The following is a 19,323-nucleotide window of genomic DNA, read 5'->3' as shown; positions in this document are numbered from 1 at the left end:
CAAGAGGTGAAGCTTATATGGATACTTAGGGATGTGCAGTTCTTTTAATGGCAATGATTGGCAGTGGGGTGGGGGTGGGGTTCTAACTAGATCCTGGACCAAGAGAGACTTCCTTTTTAAGTGTGATGCTTCTGTTGACCCAACCAAGTAAATGTTATGAGGAACTATGGGGAACGTTCCAAGCATAAGAAGTAGCATATGCAAAGGTCCTGAGGTAGAAGGAACATGGCATACAGAGAGGCCCTGATGGGAGGCTGGTGTGGCTTGAGTGCAGAGTGTGGGGGTACACAGTGTAAAAGGCAAGGAGGAGGCTGGGGCCAGACAGGATAGGGCCTGGCCCTCCGAGACTCCCCTAGTAGACAGGGAAACAGTGGGGTCCCACATTGCCTCCTACCAATGCTGACACCAGTGATGGGCATGCATCCACACCTTATAGGAATTCTCATTATGGACTCTGGACCGCAGTGTCCGGGCTGTGTCTACACCATTCTCATGGGGGCTTCGTGGGTACAGCTGGGGTACTGCTGTAGTGGGCAGCCTTACCTCCAGTGGTACTGTTCTCTCCCAAGGCTGCAGACAGGCTGGTCTGTGCACACATACCAGACGGAGAAGCAAAGGAGGAGCCAATGTCTGAGCCCCGGAGAGCTGGAGGTCATCCTGCAGGTCATCCAGAGAGCAGAGCGGCTGGACATCCTGGAGCAGCAGAGGATTGGGTGAGCCAGTCAGCAGCTCCAGCAAGAAAGTCAGGGCGCTGAGCAGGGAGGGGTGCTGCTGGTCAGTGACAGCGTCTCATCTGAGCCCCCTGGAATGTAGACAGCGGGGAGCTGGAGATGGTACTGACCCAGGACCCCAGGAGTGTGGGAATGAGCCCAGGAAGGAGCATTTTGGATTTGGTCTCTGTGTACCCCCGGCCAGCTGCCGCTCAGATGGACTCAAATGGGGGCTGATCATCGACTCGTCCCAGTGTGGCCCCAGCAGGAGGCGCCCTCCAGGGTGTTCTCAGCTTCTCCCCCGGCCTCTAACACCCAGGACTCGGTCATCCAAGGTTTTGGTGTGCCTTTTTTATTGCTGTTTGGCTTGGAAGAGCTCGGGCAGGAACGTGCCATTGCCCTCCGCTGCTTTGGGCAGGAGCTCGGTTTGCTCCGATCTTGTTATTTTCCTGTTCATCTTTTTCCATTAGTTCCATGATCATTTTTTAAAATCAGACACAGTAGAAAGGCAGATTTAGAAGGCGATGGTCCCACTAGAAAAATGACTGCTGCGCCCACGGCCTCTTGTATGAGCCTCAATCACACAGACGGGTCATTAGTGTGTCAGAGCGAATAGGGCTTACGTCGGAATGGCTGGGTCTCTTTTTCATCTTACCTGGCCTCTTACAGGTCTCTTCCACAAGGGTCCTGCTAGGCAGGCTCTGGGCTAGCAATGAATGCTAGTGATTGACCACCTCCACCCCCAGCCCACTTCCAAGCCTCCATGCTTACCCCAGGATGGTGAGCAGGGAGTGGGTTGCAGGAGGCTCACACAGGCTCGCCTGTGCTGTGGAAACTCTTTTGGATGCCCTCAGCCAGCAGGCTGCTGTCTGGGCCTCCACAGGAAGTCCCTTCTGGGGTGTGGTGCCGCCCTAAGTGCTAAGCTGCAGGGCGTATGACCCAGAGGCAATACCGCAGATGGATTGTTCACATGGAGGAAGTGTGTCCTCTGCATGAGGCATGGAAACACGACACACGCTGACAAGAGGGTTCCTGAGAGCAAATGGGTCGTGCCAGGCTAGAACTGGGTTTGCCCCCAAGGCCCTACGGGTCCCTAGACGGACAACAATGCCGATATATGGAAACCAGGGGTGCTCAGTGTGGGGCATGCAGATGGAAGTGGCCTCACTGATGAGCTAGACATCCCTTGTCCCCCTTAGCAACATCCTGTCACCTCAAGAAAGCACTGGCCTGTGGTGAGGGGGCCCTGTACCAGGCAGGTTTGGAAGGGGACTCCGGCTCCTCTTCTTGGGAGCTTTGTGGCTCAGCATGTCGCCTCCTATTCCCTCAGCTCCAGTCTTCTCTAAAACAGGAAGTATACTTTCCTCCCCCTGGAGGTAGGGGTGACCACCAGAGGCTTTGATGTGGCCACGTACTAGTCTTCATCCATTCAAGAGTTTCCACTGAGCATCCGCTGGGTACCAGAAGCAGAGTGGCTGACAAGTCGAACAGTTCCATGGAGGATGTAGTTACAGAGCAGGGGGAGGGGGAGGGGGAGGGGGAGGGGGAGGGGGATCTACGGTGCAGGGGCACCTGTGCAGGCTCAGCCGGGCTCCTGGGTGTTCAGCATCCAGCAGTTTCAAAGAAAAAGTTTTTTTATTTTCCTCTTCTGCTACAACTTCTCACCACCACCACCACCCCCCACCCCAGGTGCTCTGACCCAAAGTCTGCTGTTCCTCCCATACCCGGCCTTCAATACTACCCTCTGGGATGCAGCTCCAGGCCTCCAACCCTCCAACCTTCTTTTGAGAGAGGCTCGGATTTCCTCCTTTCCACTCTCCTCCCCATTATCCCAGATTTCCACAGGAGCTTAGAAAAAAGTCACTTGGATCAAATCACCTTCAAACTCTTCAGCAGCTTCAAATGGAAACCAGACTCCAGCCTGTGACCTGCAAATCCCCAGGGATCTGCCTCAGCCCCCTGCCTGCCCTTCTCTGCCTTATGGACTATTTCTCAGCCCTCTGTGTTTTCAAAGTGCCTTCCCTGGCCTCCATCTACTGTGCCTCTGGCCCCTCATCTGTCCCTTCTTGTTCCCTCACACTTGACTGGTTTTCTTGCTTATGAATTTCCCCCCTTGTTGAACCTAAGTTCCAGGAGGGCCGGGGCCATGTGTGTTGTCTGGCCCGTTTACCGCAATATTCCCAGTGTCCTGCACATCCTAGGTGCTCAGTTAATGGCAAGTTAATGAGTGACTGGGAGTTAGCCAGGGGAAGGGGCATATGCTTAGACTCCATCAGCAGCTGTGCCCAAGCAGTCCTCAGGCTAAGGTCAGGAAGCACAGTCCCTCTGACTCTGTGTCCTGTGCTGCAGGCGTCTGGTGGAGCGGTTGGAAACGATGCAGCGGAACGTGATGGGCAATGGCCTCTCCCAGTGTCTGCTCTGCGGGGAGGTCCTGGGCTTCCTGGGCAGCGCCTCTGTCTTCTGCAAAGACTGCAGGAAGGTAAGCCCTGCTCTAGCCTTGCCAATCAGCTCCCCAGCACAGGTCAGCTCTGCCACCCCATGGCTTTGCATCCCAGTTTCCAGGACAGTGTGTGCACACTTGTGTGCATGTGTACATTTACGTATGTGGTGATATCGTTTGCTGTTTGGCAAGAAGGGACTGAAGATTGCGTGGCATGGCTTCTAGAGATAGCTCTGGGAAGAAGAATGCGAGCCTGGGTGTAAATCCTGCTCTTATACCAACCATTTGACCTCAGGAAATTGGTCTGGTATCTCATGTCTCATTTTCTCAATTTGGAAAATAGGGGCAACTATCACATTTACAGATACATTAAATGCAAAACTCATAAAGCCTTACCTAGTGTTGGGCAGTGATGGTGGTGCACACTTTTAATCCCAGCACTTGGGAGGCAGAGGCAGGCAGATCTCTGCGAGTTCAAGGCCAGCCTGGTCTACAGAGTGAGTTCCAGAACAGCCAGGGATGCACAAAGAAACCCTGACTCAAAACAAAACCAAACCAAACCAAAAAAAAAACAAACCTTACCTAGCACAAAGGCACTCAGTAAACGTTAGGCGAGTACTGTTTCCTCGGGACTGAGTAGCGCTGGCCTGGGCTTCCCTTCTGACAGTCTGCTCTCTTGATGCCAGCGAGAAAGGCCTTCCCAAGAGCAAGTGGATTTTCTCCTTTTCTTATACTAAACTGTGCCATGAGTTAAATCACTTCATAATGAGCCCAAGACTTTTTTAATAGTTGACTTTAGTTTATTATTTCCCAGGGAATAATGTACCTTCCAATGTTCGCATTTATGTCGAATCTCAGTTTTACTCACTATCATATGAAACTCTTCTGGATTCTTCCTCTTCCAGCTATAAACTGTACTGTATAGTAATTAGCGCACGACTCCCATCGATGCCTCCCTAGGTCAGAGACTCGCCTTTTTGGTTTTACCCTAGTTTTGCTGGAACCCATCCTCAAGCAACTCCCACGTGTCAGTCATTGTTTTAAGCTTGGAGTTCTTTATCTTTATTCATTTTATTTATTTATATCTCATCTGTATTGGTGTTTTTGCTGCATCTATGTCTGTGAGGGTGTTGGATCCCCTGGAACTTACAGACAGTTGTGAGCTGCCGTGTGGGTGCTGGGAATTGAACCTGAGTCTTCTGGAAGAGCAGACAGTGCTCTTAATCACGGAGCCGTCTCTCTAGCCCCAAGCTTGGAGTTCTTAAAGTGAACAAGACAGAGGGAAAAGAATCTTCTTAAGATGACAAAAGATGACAAGCTGTAGTCAACTAGAATGGTTTCAGGGATTAATCAATCCTGGGATGGGTGGGAAGCACCAAGAAGACAGCAGAGGTGGACACACCGCAGCAGTAAACATGGACTTGAAACACGAACGCTTTGCAGCCTTGACAAGGGCATCATCAGCGGCATTCCAAAGCTAACCGTGGAAGAGGTTAAAATACCCAGTGAATCAGTGGGAAAGCCCGGACCTGGAGGCACAGTCTTCCCTGTGGTGATACGAGTCTAAAGGGTGTGGATTGATCGTCCGAGCCCAGCAGAGGGGTGATGGAGACCTGGAGGGTGTGCTGGTTCCTCTTTCACTCAGAAGTAGAGACCGCATATGTGGTGGTTGTGGGAACCTGGGAATGCTTTGCTCCCAGGAGTGGGACCAGGTGGGTGATGTTTTGTGTCGTCAGCCTTCTGCCTCTGTGGCCCCAGCCACCGGCTTCCTCCTCCTGTTTCTCCACCTCACAACTACTCTAAAGATTCCAGGCAGTGCCTATCTCCTCCCCCAGGGAACGTCCCAGGCTCTTCCACAAAGTGAGCTACTGTCCCAGTTTTTAAAGAGTTAATGCCAGCTGCTCCTCAGAGAGCCATTGCCTAGGCAACGGGCTGTCCCAGGGGAGGGCCTCAGCTGGATGAGGGCTGTGGGAGAAATGTTCTCCCTGACTCCCCTCCCCCACTGCCCAGTGCCCTGGGGCTGGGCTGGTCGCTGGTTGGAGAGCATTTCCATGATGTGTCTTACTCGGCCAGTGAGAAAGACTGAGTGCTGGTCTGGCAGAAATTTGTTCAGGGTAAAGGTCGGGGGAGCGGGGGAGGCCTAGTAGATTGAGGGCACTGAGAGGTTTGGGGGTGTTTTCTTCATATGTCCTCAAGAAGACTGGGTTATCCATTTATAGGTAACCATTCTTTATTTAATTTTTGAGTTTTCAAGACAGGGTCTCTTTGTGCAGCTCTGGCTGTCCTAGAACTCTCTCTGTAGACCAGGCTGGCCTCGAACTCACAGAGATCCATCTGCCTCTGCCTCCCGAGTGCTGGGATTAGAGGGGTGCGCCACCACACCCAGCTTGCCAATTTTTAAATAGTAGAAGGTCCACCATGTGCAGGCTGGTTCTAGAAGGTAGGCAAGACCCTTGCTGTCCCCGAAGCTGTTTTCCCAAGACTGGAAAGAGACAACAAATTTTAAATAAGTAAACACAAAATAATGCCAGGAAGACCGAGGGATCTGCGGAGTGAGACAGTGATGTGACTTTGGCTGCTAAGGGGACACTTCTCTGAACTGAGCCTGGACACAAGCAAGAGTCAGTCCTGGGAGGATCTGGTGGACAGATGTTCTGGGCAGAGGGAGCTGCAGGCACACAGATTCTGGGGTAGAACTAGCTGGGCTTAAAGAGCTAATAAAAGTATCTGGAACAGACTGGGCGGTGGCGGCGCACGCCTTTAATCCCAGTGCTTGGGAGGCAGAGCCAGGTGGATCTCTGTGAGTTCGAGGCCAGCCTGGTCTACGGAGCTACACACAGCAAAACTCTGTCTGGCGGGGAGGTGGGGGGGCGGAACATATCTGGAACAGAGGGGCGAGGGATGAGCTTGGGCCAGGTCCCACAGAGCCTCATAACTCAAGGTCAGAAGCTGGAATTCTATTATGTATTTAAGAGGATGAAGCTGAGTATTGAGCATGGCATGGAGTACTGAGAAGGGATGGGGTACAGTGTGTTTTAAGTGTCTTGGGTGTTTTGCCCTAATGTGTGTGTCTGTGTACTCTGTGAGTGCAAGTGCTGTGCAGGCCAGAAGAGGGCAGAAGACCCTCTGGAGCTGGAATGACAGTTGTGAGCCACCATAGAGTTGCTGGGACTTGAACCCTGGTCCTGTGGAAGAGCAGCCAGTGCTCTTCACCACTGAACCAGCTCTCCAGCCCCTGCTGTGTGTTTTGAAGGGACGGCTGTAGCTGCTAAAGGCCAAAAAGACTTCAGGGAGACACAGAGCACAGAGGGCAAGCTTGGTGGTGATGGCTGCCCTTGAGCAGCGATGGGCTTAGGGAGAAGGCATCACGGGGATGGAGGCCCTTCCTTAACAGAGCATCAGTGTCTTTGGTGTATTCTAAACAGATGAGGAAGAATTAGTTCTGAATGAGGGTTCCCTGATGGAGAGAAGAGCCCAAAAGGCAGAAAGCGAGAATGAGAGGCCACTTGGGCTACCCTATGTCCAGAATTGCCAGTATGCTGTCACCACACCAGCCCTGAACAGTGCCTAGGACCCCTGACTGACTGGGTGTGGCCGCGCGGGGGAGGAGTGCTTCTCTTTTCTTCTTTTTTCCTCATGGCAGGAAGAGAGGTGCCCAGAGCTCCAGCACCAGCTTGGGTTGTGTTTCCAGCTTGGCTGAACTGGAGTGGTCTGGTAACACTCACTTCACCGCTCTGGGACTTATTTCTTTATCTGTAAGACAAGGTCACAACGCAGTCATCAGCACCAGGTGGATGGGAGGTGTGGATTAGCTGGTGCAGGGAAGCCCTTCACAGTCTGCTCCATCCCTAGCATCTAGCAAAGATGGGGGACCCTGCCACCGTGACTCAGCCGCCCCAGGTACTCCCTGCTCAGACTGCACGCTTGCCGCAGAGCATAGACCTGACCTTCGTGGGTCACAGGAGAGACACAGCGACACCGCAGATCCGTCAGCCAGGACTCTGTGCCTTAACAACAGACCTTTATTTCCCCATGGCTCGGAGGACTGGGAAGTCCAAGGCAATTCAGTCTTCCTGGGCTGCCAGATGGATGGCTTCTCCCATGTCCTCATATGGCACCAGGCAGGGCCCTGGTGTCTCTTCCTCTGCAAACATTAATCATATCGGATACAGCCTCACACTTAAGGTCTCATTGAACCTTAATTCTTTACTCCCAAGGTAGCCTTTCTCCCAGTAGAGTTACAATGGGAGTTGGGGTTCAACAGTGGAATTTTGAGGAACCCAATTCAGTCAATTGTACCCTATGTTTTCCTTATTAGAATCCATGCTATGGTTCAGTCTTGTTTCTTTTTTTCTTTTTTATAAGATGGAGTCTCAATATGTAGCCCATGGCGGCCTCAAACTCAATCCTCCTGCCTCTGCCTTTGGAGTGCTGGGATTCTGGACGGTACCACCGTGCCTAGAAGAACTGGTGCTTTCCCGAGCTCTATGGTGAAGCTGCCATGATGAGTCTCCTCTTTTCCAAAGTTTAGGTCACTGCATAGAGGGCTTGGATACCTTTGCAGTTCTCAATGTCAGTTTCGAGCTGGCAGGGACCCCTTTTAGTGTGCTGGTGCCAGTGAGTCATACAGCACCGAGGAGCAGTCTCTGTGGTACTGGGGGGGGGGGGGGGTGAGAGGAATCTAGAAGAGGGAGCATTCTTCTCTCAGGTCCTGATTGCCAAGGTTAACGGGCAGTACTCTAGAGTGACACCCATGTCAGTGACGTCCCACAGCTGTTGGGGACCTAGGGGTCCCAGGATTTAGCAGCCAGGAGAGCTGTCTGGAGGATCCAGTCTCCTAAGACCAGAAGGTGTGTGTGTGTTTGGGCTGGCTGAGGAGAAAAGATGCTGGGGAGATCCCTGGCATTGGATGTGTCCAAGCCAGACCTCTTGGGGGAGGACAGGTCCTCAGGTGCTCCTGGGGACGTTGATGCCCCTCCAGCAAGATCTCTGACAGTGTTCAGCAGCCACAAGCTAATGAACATACAGATGGGAGGCTCAGCAGCCCTGGAGCTGCGGTCCTCTAATTGGGCCTGTGCACGCACACACACACACACACTCACACTCACACTCACACTCACACACACACACACACACTCACACACACACTCTCACACACACTCTCACACACACTCTCACACACTCACACACACTCACACTGGCTGCCTGGCCTCATTTCCCCGGCTGTAGCGGGAAGGGAGAGGCTGGCTGGTTAATTAAAGAGGCCTGGTACTCCTAATTGCCTACGATCTGAGTCAACCAGCCTTCCACCTAATTGAGAGGCCAGCTTTCTGGCCATGGGAGGCTGTGCCTGGCTGCAGGATGACCATCTGAGCCCAGGACAGTTCTGTCACCAGTCTCAGGAAGCAGTTGGAGCTTTCCCTGGTCTCAGCCAAATGGATCTCACAGTATGGGCCCAGGAGAGGCAGCCTGACATAACCTAGATCATGTGTGCTGGGTCCTGGTAGCGGTCTGAGGTCACCCTGCATTTTTCTCCAGTCCCTTAGCAAAAGTTCCCATGGGGTCGTCATGGCCTCAGCCCATTATGGGGGAAACACTGTAAGGCAAGGCGTGGGTCACCCCTGATCCCTCCTGCCACAGATTCCAGACCATTTTGAGCTAAGGAGGATCTGTGTCTCGCTGCCGAGACTGGCCATAACCATCCCAGGCTGGATAGAGGTTGTGCCAAATCCCCTGAGCCCGAGACTCCATTCTGTTCAGGGTGAGGGACTTGAGGCTGCTGAGCAAGGGAAGAGCAGATGGCACTTCCTTGCCACCCTCCTGCCTGCCACTAGCCTGGGCAATCTGAGGAAGCGGAGTCCCTCCCTACCCTCTCCGTCACCATTTCACACCTGTTGCTGGCCCTCCTCTCTTAGATCCCTAGGTAGGTTTTGGATCTGCTGGCGGTAGCACTTCCTATAAAGTCTGCTGACTCTGAGCAGGGACTGGTGTGCCTCTGAAGATTTGGGAGTCCTCCCCAGTTAGTCCTCAGAGAGCACCTCCGGAAGGTGAAGACACCAGAGGAGGCAAAGAATTCAGGTGCTGGGCTACTCAAAGTGCGGGCTGAGGACCAGAGGCACGGACGTCCCTCAGTGCTTACCAGAAGCGCAAATTCTCAGGCCCCCTTGCACCCCCTGAGCCAGAATCTGCATTTCACCAGATTTGTCAGGCATGATTTCTTCAAGTGTTATCCATACCATGGCATGTGCCTGCTGGAATTCGTGTTCCTTATGAAGGGACTAACCTTCTGAGGTGTCCATTTGATCATACTTTGCTGACCTAGTCATCTGTGATGGACACTTGGAGTGCTCCCATGTTTTGCAAGCGATGTGACTGTGTATGCTCTTGAGATCCCACTTCCAAGTCCCTGGGAGTATATACCCAACAGTGACATTGCTGCATCCAGCCGTAGTTCAGCGATGGTTTTGTGAGAAGTCACCATACTGCTCTGCACAGTGGCTGAATGATTTTACATCCTGCCACCAATGTATAAGAGCTAGGAGGTGGCCATTTTTTTTTTACAGGGAATTGGGGGTGTCCCTTTCCAAGCCTGATGTTAAGCACCTCGGCCCCTGGTGTGGAGGGAGAGCGAGCATAGAGGCAGCTACCAGCCACCTTGAGTGACACAGGATATTCATCCCAGTTGCCTCAAATTGGCCTCGCTGTGTCTTTCTCTTCCTCGGCCTAATTCAATGTGGAAGACGTGTGTTTGTGCCTTATTACAAAGATGGATTCTTTCATTCGGCCACTGATGTTTCCTAAATTCCCGGAAAAAGTCACTTAATTCCTCTGCCCTGAGGGGCCGCTCTGGCTGCTTGCCTGTCGCCAAGGCTGTTTGGCAGGAATTGACTTGGCTCCTGTCGTTAGGATCAGAGGATTGGACCAGACACCAAGCTGCATCTTGGAACATCCACCTCGCCTGGGGTTGGCAAGCAGAACATCTCCATTAACGGGCACTCATCTTGCCTGGTGCCTGCAGCCAGGCTTTTCTTCCCCTAAATATAGGAACTGCCACTCAGTGCAGTTCAGAGCCCATTCTGTTCACCCCGTTATGCCACCAGCACACCGCTGACCTTCTACTCGGGGTCATCTGGATAGAAGAAGGTGGGCTATGGCCCACTTGGCCAGTTAATGCCCACAGCTCAGTGGATTGACTCTCCATCCCTGGCCTGTGCGTCAGTTCTGCAACTCTAGACGTTGTACCTATCTGACATCCAGGGGAGAGATGGGGATGCCAGGCCTGCCCCCCCCCCCCCCCCCGCCTCCCAGATCTCATATGGGAAAGGGAGAGCTGTAGGGGAGGAAGTCAAAAGGAGCCCCAGAATAGCAGCTGAGCAGCCTCCACTCATGGGGAGCAATCCTGGGAGGAATAACAAGGTGCCCAACAGGGCGTGGCTAGGGCAGGCATGGCTCTGGAGAGGCACAGGGCTGCTGGGTACTCGGTGTAGTTGATGGTTGGGGTAAATGGGAGACTGAGGTTGGAGGAGAGAGGAAGGGGACCTGGAGGGGGTGGCGATCTGAAAACAGAGGGAAGGGCCAGGCTGAGGCATCTGCACTTGTTCCTGCATCAGTAGAGGCATCCAAGGGGGGCTGAGCAGTTCTGAGGTCCACACACACCTCTCCGGGAGATTTGGGGGGATGCGGTGCATTGGCAGGACCACCAGCATAGACACTCAGAAGCAAGGAAGAAAAACAATGAAACAAGTTCAAGTTACTGTGGGTCGGGGGTGCGGCTCAACTGGCAGAGTTCTTTGACGGGTATGCCCAGCATGACACGAAAGTTGGCATGGCGGTGCTCTCCCCAAGGTCGTCTTCAACTATACGGCAAGTTCAAGGCCAGTCTGGGTTACGTAAGACCCTGTGACAGCTGCCTCCATGCCAGGCCTCCTTACCCACTTTATCACCGGCGCTGCTGCCTTGGGAGCTGGCTAGACATACTTCTCAGGTGAGGAAAGGGATACTAAGTGGAGGCTGAAGTCCTCCTCCAGGTAGGGTCTTAATGGCCTCACCCAACAGGCTGTGTCTGAGCACAGGTGCCTGGCACGAAAAGGCCAAGGCAGGAGGAGCAGGTGAGGGTGTGGGGCCTGTCAGCTGACGTTTTCATGACCTAATATCTCAAGGTGTCCAGCTGTTACAATGTCAACTTCTCTATCCAGTAAGCGAGCCAGGGCCAGTCTCGGGGCACCTGTTGTGTGAGACCATGTCACCCAGGTTGGGACTGAAGCAAAACTGAGAAGGGACCACCCTGTGACCCCACAAAGCTGTCCAGTGGGGCACGAGGAATAGAGGAGCGTGAACAAAGAACAGGAGCTGAGATCTCTTTCTAGCTCCTCTGCCTAGCTCTTCAGCACCCAGGAGCCATCTTCAACAGTGGAGCATAGACCGCCCCAGGCTTGGCCACCAAGACCTAAGGGCGGGCTCTTACCCTAGCCTGAGCCTCAGCCTAAGCCCCAACCACACCAGTGCCTATACTCCGGCTTCAACTCGGTTTCCAAAACCTGTGGCACCTACCACCTCCCTGGTCTTACGCCAGTTGCTCTGGAGTCGGCTGTGAACAGCCTGGTGGACCTGGTCCTCCCCATGCCAGGGACCAACAGCTGGTAGCACTAGATCAGGGGTCCTTCTTGCTTTGGACAACCCGTGAGCTAGAGTGGATTTTACAAGAATTGAAAACAAATACAATGAGAAGCTTGTGGCGGGTGAAAACGGTAGGAATCTTGAATTCAACATCCATTACGTTGTCATGCCTATATTTCCATTTTGTCCTTGGCCACAGTAGCAGAGCTGAGCAGTGACACAGCTTGCTTCCTGGCCCTCCCTTTTCTAGCCCAGGGCACCTGATGGCTCCAGAGGGTGAGAAGGGGGCTTGGAGATGTGACTTAGTGGGAGGACTTACCCAGCATGAGGCCCTGGCTTGATCACCAGTACTGCAGAAAACAGACAAAAAGGATGTGGAAAGGGAGGAGACATCTTCTCCTGGTTATGTCATTGGTGGGGACTAGGCAGGCGGTACAAGGTCGGGTAGTTGAGCCCCAGCAGGTTAAAATCTCAGCAAGGTAGTGCTTGAGACTTGTATATTCTTGGATTAACTTATTATGTGGGGTATGGGACGCAGGACCTCAAGCATGCTAGACAAGTCACTGAGCTACACTCCTGGCCATCTCTTCCTGGAGTCTTAAAAGATAATACTGCTGCCTAGGGGTTTAGGGCCCTGGATTCAGTTGCTTATATTCTCCTGTCTCGATGTTCTCACCTGGAAATTGGGGATAATCAAAGTTCTTGCCTTGGAGTGGTTATGGGGTTTGAAATGAGCTAGGCTTTGTGATATGCTCTTAGAGATGGTGTCTCTTGCACAGCAACTGCTGGAGAATTATAAAGCATTTATATAGATGTAGGTAAAATATTAACCCAGCCCTGACCCTGGGTATTTTTCCTTCCAAACCCTTTCCTTGCGTCCAAGTGTTTGCAGATGTATATACTATATGTATACTGTGACTTGGGGGTGGGGACGCGGTTCTTGAGATAGGGTCTTGCAAAGTAACCCTGGCTGGCCTGAAACTTACTGTGTAGCTGAGCATGGCCTTGATTTCTAATCTTCCCTCCTTCACCTCCCAAACAATGGAACTACAGGCCTCTGCCTACTCTACCCCTGTCTATTTTCTTGATGGTACTAAATATATTCCTTATTCTATAATTTTTGTTTATATTTTTGCTTCATACCACATAAGAATCAACACCCGCGCACACATGCAAAAAACCCAATTCTGTGTTTAGGAACTATGTGATAATATAAGGGAATTTTACATACTTCTCTGTAGCTACTCACAGCCTGCTGGGGCCAGGGCTGGAGTGTGATGAATAGATGCCTGCCTCCTTAGATGGCAGACATTTCCCATCCTGTTCCTTAATCTACTTCTCTCCTGGGACCCACGGGCCTCCGCAGCTTGCCTCCTGCCCACTGCCGACACATATGTACCCACCCATGTCTGAAATTCAGGTGTCACAGTTTATTTCTAGAAGGCTCCTTGGTCCTTCTGTGGGGGGGGACCCCATTGCCTAAGTCCATCTGCGTCTGCCCTCCTGCACCCACAACTGCTAGGCCACATCGAGTCACAGCACTGTCCCTTCTATGTGACCTTGGATGAAAATTCCCCCCTGACACACACACGTCATCCCTCCACCTCACTTTAGGACTACTGTGACAGGAAAGGGTTGGACCAGACAGTGTCATAGGCTGTTTGGGCAGATTCATCCTGTGAGGCTCAGGCCCACCCCGTTACCATCCACAGGTTGGGAATCTGTGTGACAGGTGCAGCTGGGAACTGAAGCACACTTCCTATACCTCTGCACCTGCCCGAGTGTTCTGGAGCATCAAAGCCACTCTAGTTCATTCCCTAGCCCTTGGGCTCGGGTTGTGACTCATGTCCTTGGGTCAGGAGGAAGCCCACATAGCTTGGTCTGTACTTTGAGAGTCCCTCTGTCCCTTGACATTGCTGTGAAGTCCTGAGTCCCCACAACCCACAACCATCATGTGACAGGCAAAAAGCAGTGTTTAGACCATTTTCCAGATGGAGAAATGGAGGCTTGGAGATATGGCTCACTCATGGTGGCTCAGCTCAGTTCAGACGTTACCTCCATACCTGTGGTAAGGGGAGAGAGTAGAAGGTGTATGCAGGAGACCCCTAAAAGAAGGAGATATGGGTACCATCTTGTAGATGGGGCTCCCCAATGCCGGAAGCAACCACAACGCCCATGGCGGATTATAGAGCAGGGAGTGGCACCCAACAATGGCTTCCTAAGGCAGTGAGTGCCTCTTACAAAGTGGCCTTGCCCTGGTTTGTTACAGTCGGACCTGGTTTGTCATGATCTGGAAATGTCTGGACAGACACAGAGACTTTGCAGGGGTCTGGTTTGGGTCATCCTGAGGCTTAGACCCTCAGCGAGTGGATGAGAGTTCCTATAGCCCAAGGGTGGGAAGCAGACCTGCCTGGGCTCTGTGGGCTTGCCCAGGCTGGGTCACAGTGACTCCCACCCCCACCCTTGTGTCCACCACCCAGCTGCGGCAGTCTCGGCTCCTTCCTGCAGGTCTGGTGGATAGAGTCGGGTAAGGCTTCCGCAGCAGGAAGAGCCATTGGCCAATCTATTTAGCGGCTCTTAGCAGAGGTAATTCTGCGCATTCGCTTGTCCTCTGCTGTGGTAAATAGCAGATAATGACATTTCCAGTCCACGGTGTGGCTCAGCGCCACGCACTGCACCTCCCCGGCGGCCCTGCCAGCTGCCACGCTCCGGCACCACCCCTTTATTTCTGGAGACTTTTCCCGATGGCTGTCAGCTGCTCACTGGCCACAGCTCAGGGAGTGTTTAGCCAGTTCTTCTGCACCCCAGGGGACACCAGGGCAGCTCTGCTGATGGGGAGCTGAGGCTGGGGAGAGAGCTGGTCCTCCTCTAGGCTCCCGGTACCACCCCCTCCCACCTCAAAAATCAGACAAGATTGGATGCATTCAGAGTGGCAGAGCTGGAGACCCCAGCCTCAAGTAATAAAAAAAACCCAAAGCCTGAGGCCATAACTCAATGGCAGACTGCTCTTCTAGCGTGAAGGAGGCCCTGGGTTCCATCCCTAACCCCACCTAAGAACAAAGGTTTAGGGCTTTATAAGATGCTTTGGGAGGTTCTGTAGCCCCTCTCCTTTGAAATGCTTCCCTTTTATCCACCTCTGATGAGAAGGATGTTTCTTCCCATGGATGCAGATTGAGAATCTGAGGCTGAGTGGGTGATAAGCTGGACTTGCCCTTCTGAGAGACCACATTCCGTTGTGGACAGGAGCATAGTTAGTTCTCTAGCACCTGAGACCCAAGCAGCTGGGTCCAGGGAAGGGGCCACCTTGCTGCGGGGTCCCCTTCCAGTCTCTCATCACCGGTTCTTCATGCTTGCCTGCTCCCTCCCTGCTCCTGCCCTCTCACATCTTGCTCTGCCCACATCACTGTCCCCATCGCCCTGAAGTCTTCAGTGGCTCCCTGCTGCTTACAGGATGAAGTCCAAATGCCTCCACATGGTGTCAGGGCCTCCAGTTCCTTCCCCCGGCTGCAGCGTGTTGACTTTCCCGGCATAATTGGCACTCGCTCCACCCAGGGGGCCTGTCTGCACCTGACCCTGATTGTCATTGTTTTCCGTGGAGCTCTAGGCCTGCCGTCACCGTCACCGGGGTCCCTAATTAGCCATTAGTGCCTTTGCCCAGAGATTGTTAGAAGCTCTAGGATGTTTGTCTAGTCTGCTGGATTCTTCAAATGAAAACGAAACAGTTCCAAAAAGGCACCCACTGATCGTGTCCACAGAGCTAGAAGGAGCTAGAGGAGGAAGGTTAATGTATCCCTGGAGACCAGAGGGGCCCCTTGTTCCTCTAGGACAGGTAGAGCTGACAAAGTAGAGATACCATGCTGGGGCCTGGGGACTAGGCACTGGAGACAACCTACTAACTTCAGCCAGGGGTCTGTGTTGACTTTGTTTCTAGGGGTGCTTTGACCCACAGCCACACCAAATCTTCTGACTCCTTACTCTGCTCTCTGCGGCCCCGCCTCTCAGGTCCAGCAGGCCTAGCGCTGCCTGTGTCCAGTAATAGTGGCCCTTCCCCTTTTTGCATTGTCCATCCTGTCAGTTGCATCCCTGTTTCCTCAAGTTTGGGACCCCCCCCACCCCCCCTTCACCCCCCACCCCCCACCCCCCCCACCCCCGCCTCAAGTCCCCCTCCTGACCAGCTGTCTGCTGGTGACCAGTGAGCCTCTGGAAGCAAGGCTGAGCTGTGCCTTCTCCCATCCCACCTGCATCTGGCCCTGCCACCAAGCTCTCTGCCACCTCGTCCTGATCCCCAGGGTGCTGTTACCCTAGAGTCTGCCTGTAGCTTGGCTCTTACAGTTTTCTTTCCCTCACGTAAGCATTTATTGAGCACCTAAGGCCCAGGCTGGGCTCTGGAAATAGGCAGGCAATGCCTGGTCCCTCACCACAGTCTGTTCTGGGGATATTGAATCAACAGTGCAATGCACTCTCCAATAATGGAAGGATGCTGAGCCCAAGGCCTCCCCACCTCTCGGAGCTCTGATACGTGGCAGTACTGAGTGTCAACCCTTGCACCGGTATCTGCAGCCCTGACCTTTCTCCCAGACCTTCCCTATGGAGTTGTGACAGATAGCTCTTCTAAGGAATTCTAGGGACAAAGACCAAAATACCAAAGCCTGTCCCCCATCTCCTTCCTCCACCAGCCCCCATCCTGCGGGCCAGGTCTCTGAATTAGCCTTGCTTGCCTTCCTACCTTCTAAACCCATTCTACAAGTATCTGGGAATGTTCTGGAAGACAGCTACATTCACCACTATACATCAACATACCCTGGGAATGTTCTGGAGACAGAACTTCTACTAAGAATACAGAGGGCATATTAGCTGGAAGAATGATTGAGTCTCTGAAATTGCACCTCCCTAAATGCTCCACAATCCACCGTAGGCCCAGGCATAGAGCAAATTCCACCCTGTAGAATCTTGTGTTTAGCACTCAGTCTCCCCTCCCCTGCCAGACAACCCTGTTCCAGGCTCCTGCTCAACACTGGACGTTAAAGATGAAAAATGTGGGCTGGGAACATGCATGGCTCAGGAATAGAGAGAGTACTTACCTAGCATATGAAAGGCCTTGGTTTGATTCCCCAGAACTCACAGAAGCCATGGTCCCAGGAGGAGCTGATCACAGAAGAGACACCAGTGTGGGACATGGTCAGTAATGCTCTAGTGATGGCCTCATACCTGAAAGGGGACCAGGGAAGACACTAGTCCCTCTTGGGGGAGCCCAAGGAAGGAGCCACTGAGGAGGAGACTTGTGGATGTGTCTTATGGATATGAAGATGTTTGCCAGACATGGGGCTCAGCCCAAGCAAAAACTCTGGAGACAGGAGAGTAGCCATAGTGGCAGGGGTAGAGAGTAAAACATGAGGCTGGTGTGAAGGATGGAGAGAGAGAACAAGACCAAACAGGGAGTCTGTCCTTCCCTCACCCCTGCCCCAGCCACGTCCATAAGTCTCTCTCCACAGTAGCCTGTGGACCTTACTGTCCCTCCTGCTTAATCCAGAGCCTCAGTGTCATTGTCCCTGATCTCAGCTGACATTGTTATCCAAGTTCTAGATATGACGTAGTGAGAACCAACAGAGACTCCTTCTCCACCCTCCCATGAAGACCATGAGCCTTCCAAAAACAAGACTGGATGTCTCTGTTTTGGAGATCAGGCCCCAGAATGAGGGGGAAAAAAAACAAAGATGATTCCCAAAATGTGTGGGGATCAGCTGGGCAGCAGATTTTCTAGTTGGGAGGCCTCCAGTTCACTCAGGTCCCACAGATCAGGGCTCAGTTCCCCAAGGCCCTACCCCACTTCAGATAGATGCTGGCCGGAAGTCCCTCTTGTGGAGTGCCAGACCACCAGCTCAGAGTTCAGGGAGATGGATTTCCTGGGTTGTTAGAAAGGACATTGCAAAGCACTCAGATGAAAAGGTGTAGGGGAGGAGTGTAGGAATTCTTTGGAGTGACCTGCATGTGTTCCACTGTCCGGAAGCCTAGAACCCCGCCCTTCTGCTTTCTGTGGAGGCTGAGATGACTGATCACATTGTTGACCATGACACCTGACTCAATTTTCAGCTCTCTCCTCTCCTCTGAGGTTGAGGGGTGGGGACACAGTCCCAACCCTTTAACCGTGCCCTGGTCTTTTTGATGACCAGCCGATTCCTGAGCTGTCTTAGAAGTCACTAGCCACGTCTTTAGCATATGAAAAGATTTTTTTTCTTTCATTTCCTTTTTTCTTGTTACATAGCCCAGACTGTACTCTTGCTTCAGCCTCCCCAGGGAGGCTGGGTTTATGTGTGGGTGTGCCACCATGCCCAGCTTCAAAAGCTGGTCTTGGGCTGCCGCGGTGGCTCAGTGGGGAAAAGCCTTTGCCATGCAAGCCTGAAAGTCTGAGTTTAGCTCCCCAGAACTCGTGTTAAAAACCAGATACAATAGTTCACACTGGTCATCCCAGTGCATCTACAGCAAGATGGGTGGTACCTCTTGGCAAGAGATTGCCTACAGGAGGCCCGGGGAACCAGGACCTGAGGCAGCATTAGCTTTGTGTAGGGATCACATCCCTGTTGCGGCCAGTGTCTATCTGGGAAGTTTATCTTCAAGGGATAGCTCTATCCACTGTGTTCCCTGACCCCCCTAAGAACCAGTGACATCCATCTCTGAGCCTAGAAGCATCCTTCTTAATATGCAGGCACTAGAGCTCAGGTAAGCGGCCAGATTGATTGAGAGGGGGCTTTACCCTGCCCTCCCTAACCTGTGTGACCCTGACAAATATCCCAGCACCTAGACATCAATGCTATAGTGTTGAGTTGGGTCTAGCATAAAGCACAGTTTATACAAGTACCCGCCCCCCCACCTACACCCTGCCTCCACACATGCTGTTCCCAGCGCTGGATCAAGTCAGGGCTTTGCACATGTTACTCTGCCACTGAGCTGCAACCCAAACCCACCAGGGGCTCAGGGTCCCAACCTAGTTCTGCCCTCTCCTCCATGTGTGAACTTGGCTGAGCAGCCCAGCATCTTGAGGGGGAAGGGGGGGCGTCTTCAGCTCCTCATCCGTGATAGTCAGATCATTAAAGCCTCCCTGGCTGAGTTGTTGTGAAAAGTCACTAAGATTAAATTTGATAATGATAATGTATGCTGGGTGCTGAATGTGGCGCCAGGCATGGGATACGTGCTCAATAAATGGTGGCTATTATCATTGTTAGGAGTTGTAACTCTATGTAACCACACATCAAGGAGCAAGATTGATGTGAATCGGTTTCCTCCGTCACCCAGGCCTTCCCCTACCCTCATTGCCTCCAGGCCTGAAAGTGATTTGATTTGCAAAGGTGAAGAGTGGCTTGCTACTGCTGGTCCCCAAAGGTGACTGGCCTGAGCCTTAGTCCTGTGGTGATACAGACAGGGTATGTGTGATTCAGGTCTGAACAGTTCTAAGTGCCTAGGCTGGCAAGTTGGGTAGAGAAGCAAGAAGTGGCCTTTGGAGCTGGAAGGAGCTGATGAGGCCTCCAGGAAGGCTTTACCTTAGCCAGACTGGTTGGTGTG

At 52.6% G+C, this 19,323-nt stretch overlaps 1 protein-coding gene across 1 annotated transcript in view; it reads left to right on the top strand.

The window, feature by feature from the left end:
* The window catches only part of Rph3al (rabphilin 3A like (without C2 domains)), a 101,110-nt gene that overhangs the window by 18,875 nt on the left and 62,912 nt on the right, over nt 1-19,323 (top strand). The window contains exons 3-4 of the mRNA XM_059269534.1: nt 570-713; nt 3,060-3,189. Coding sequence (XP_059125517.1) covers nt 570-713; nt 3,060-3,189 — 274 coding nt within the window. The remainder of the gene's footprint in view (nt 1-569; nt 714-3,059; nt 3,190-19,323) is intronic.

This window comes from Peromyscus eremicus, chromosome 8a, assembly GCF_949786415.1.
Source record: "Peromyscus eremicus chromosome 8a, PerEre_H2_v1, whole genome shotgun sequence".
NCBI classification, from domain to species: domain Eukaryota; kingdom Metazoa; phylum Chordata; class Mammalia; order Rodentia; family Cricetidae; genus Peromyscus; species Peromyscus eremicus.
The sequence above is the reverse complement of the archived record's forward strand: the minus strand, read 5'-3'. Positions and strand labels throughout refer to the sequence as shown.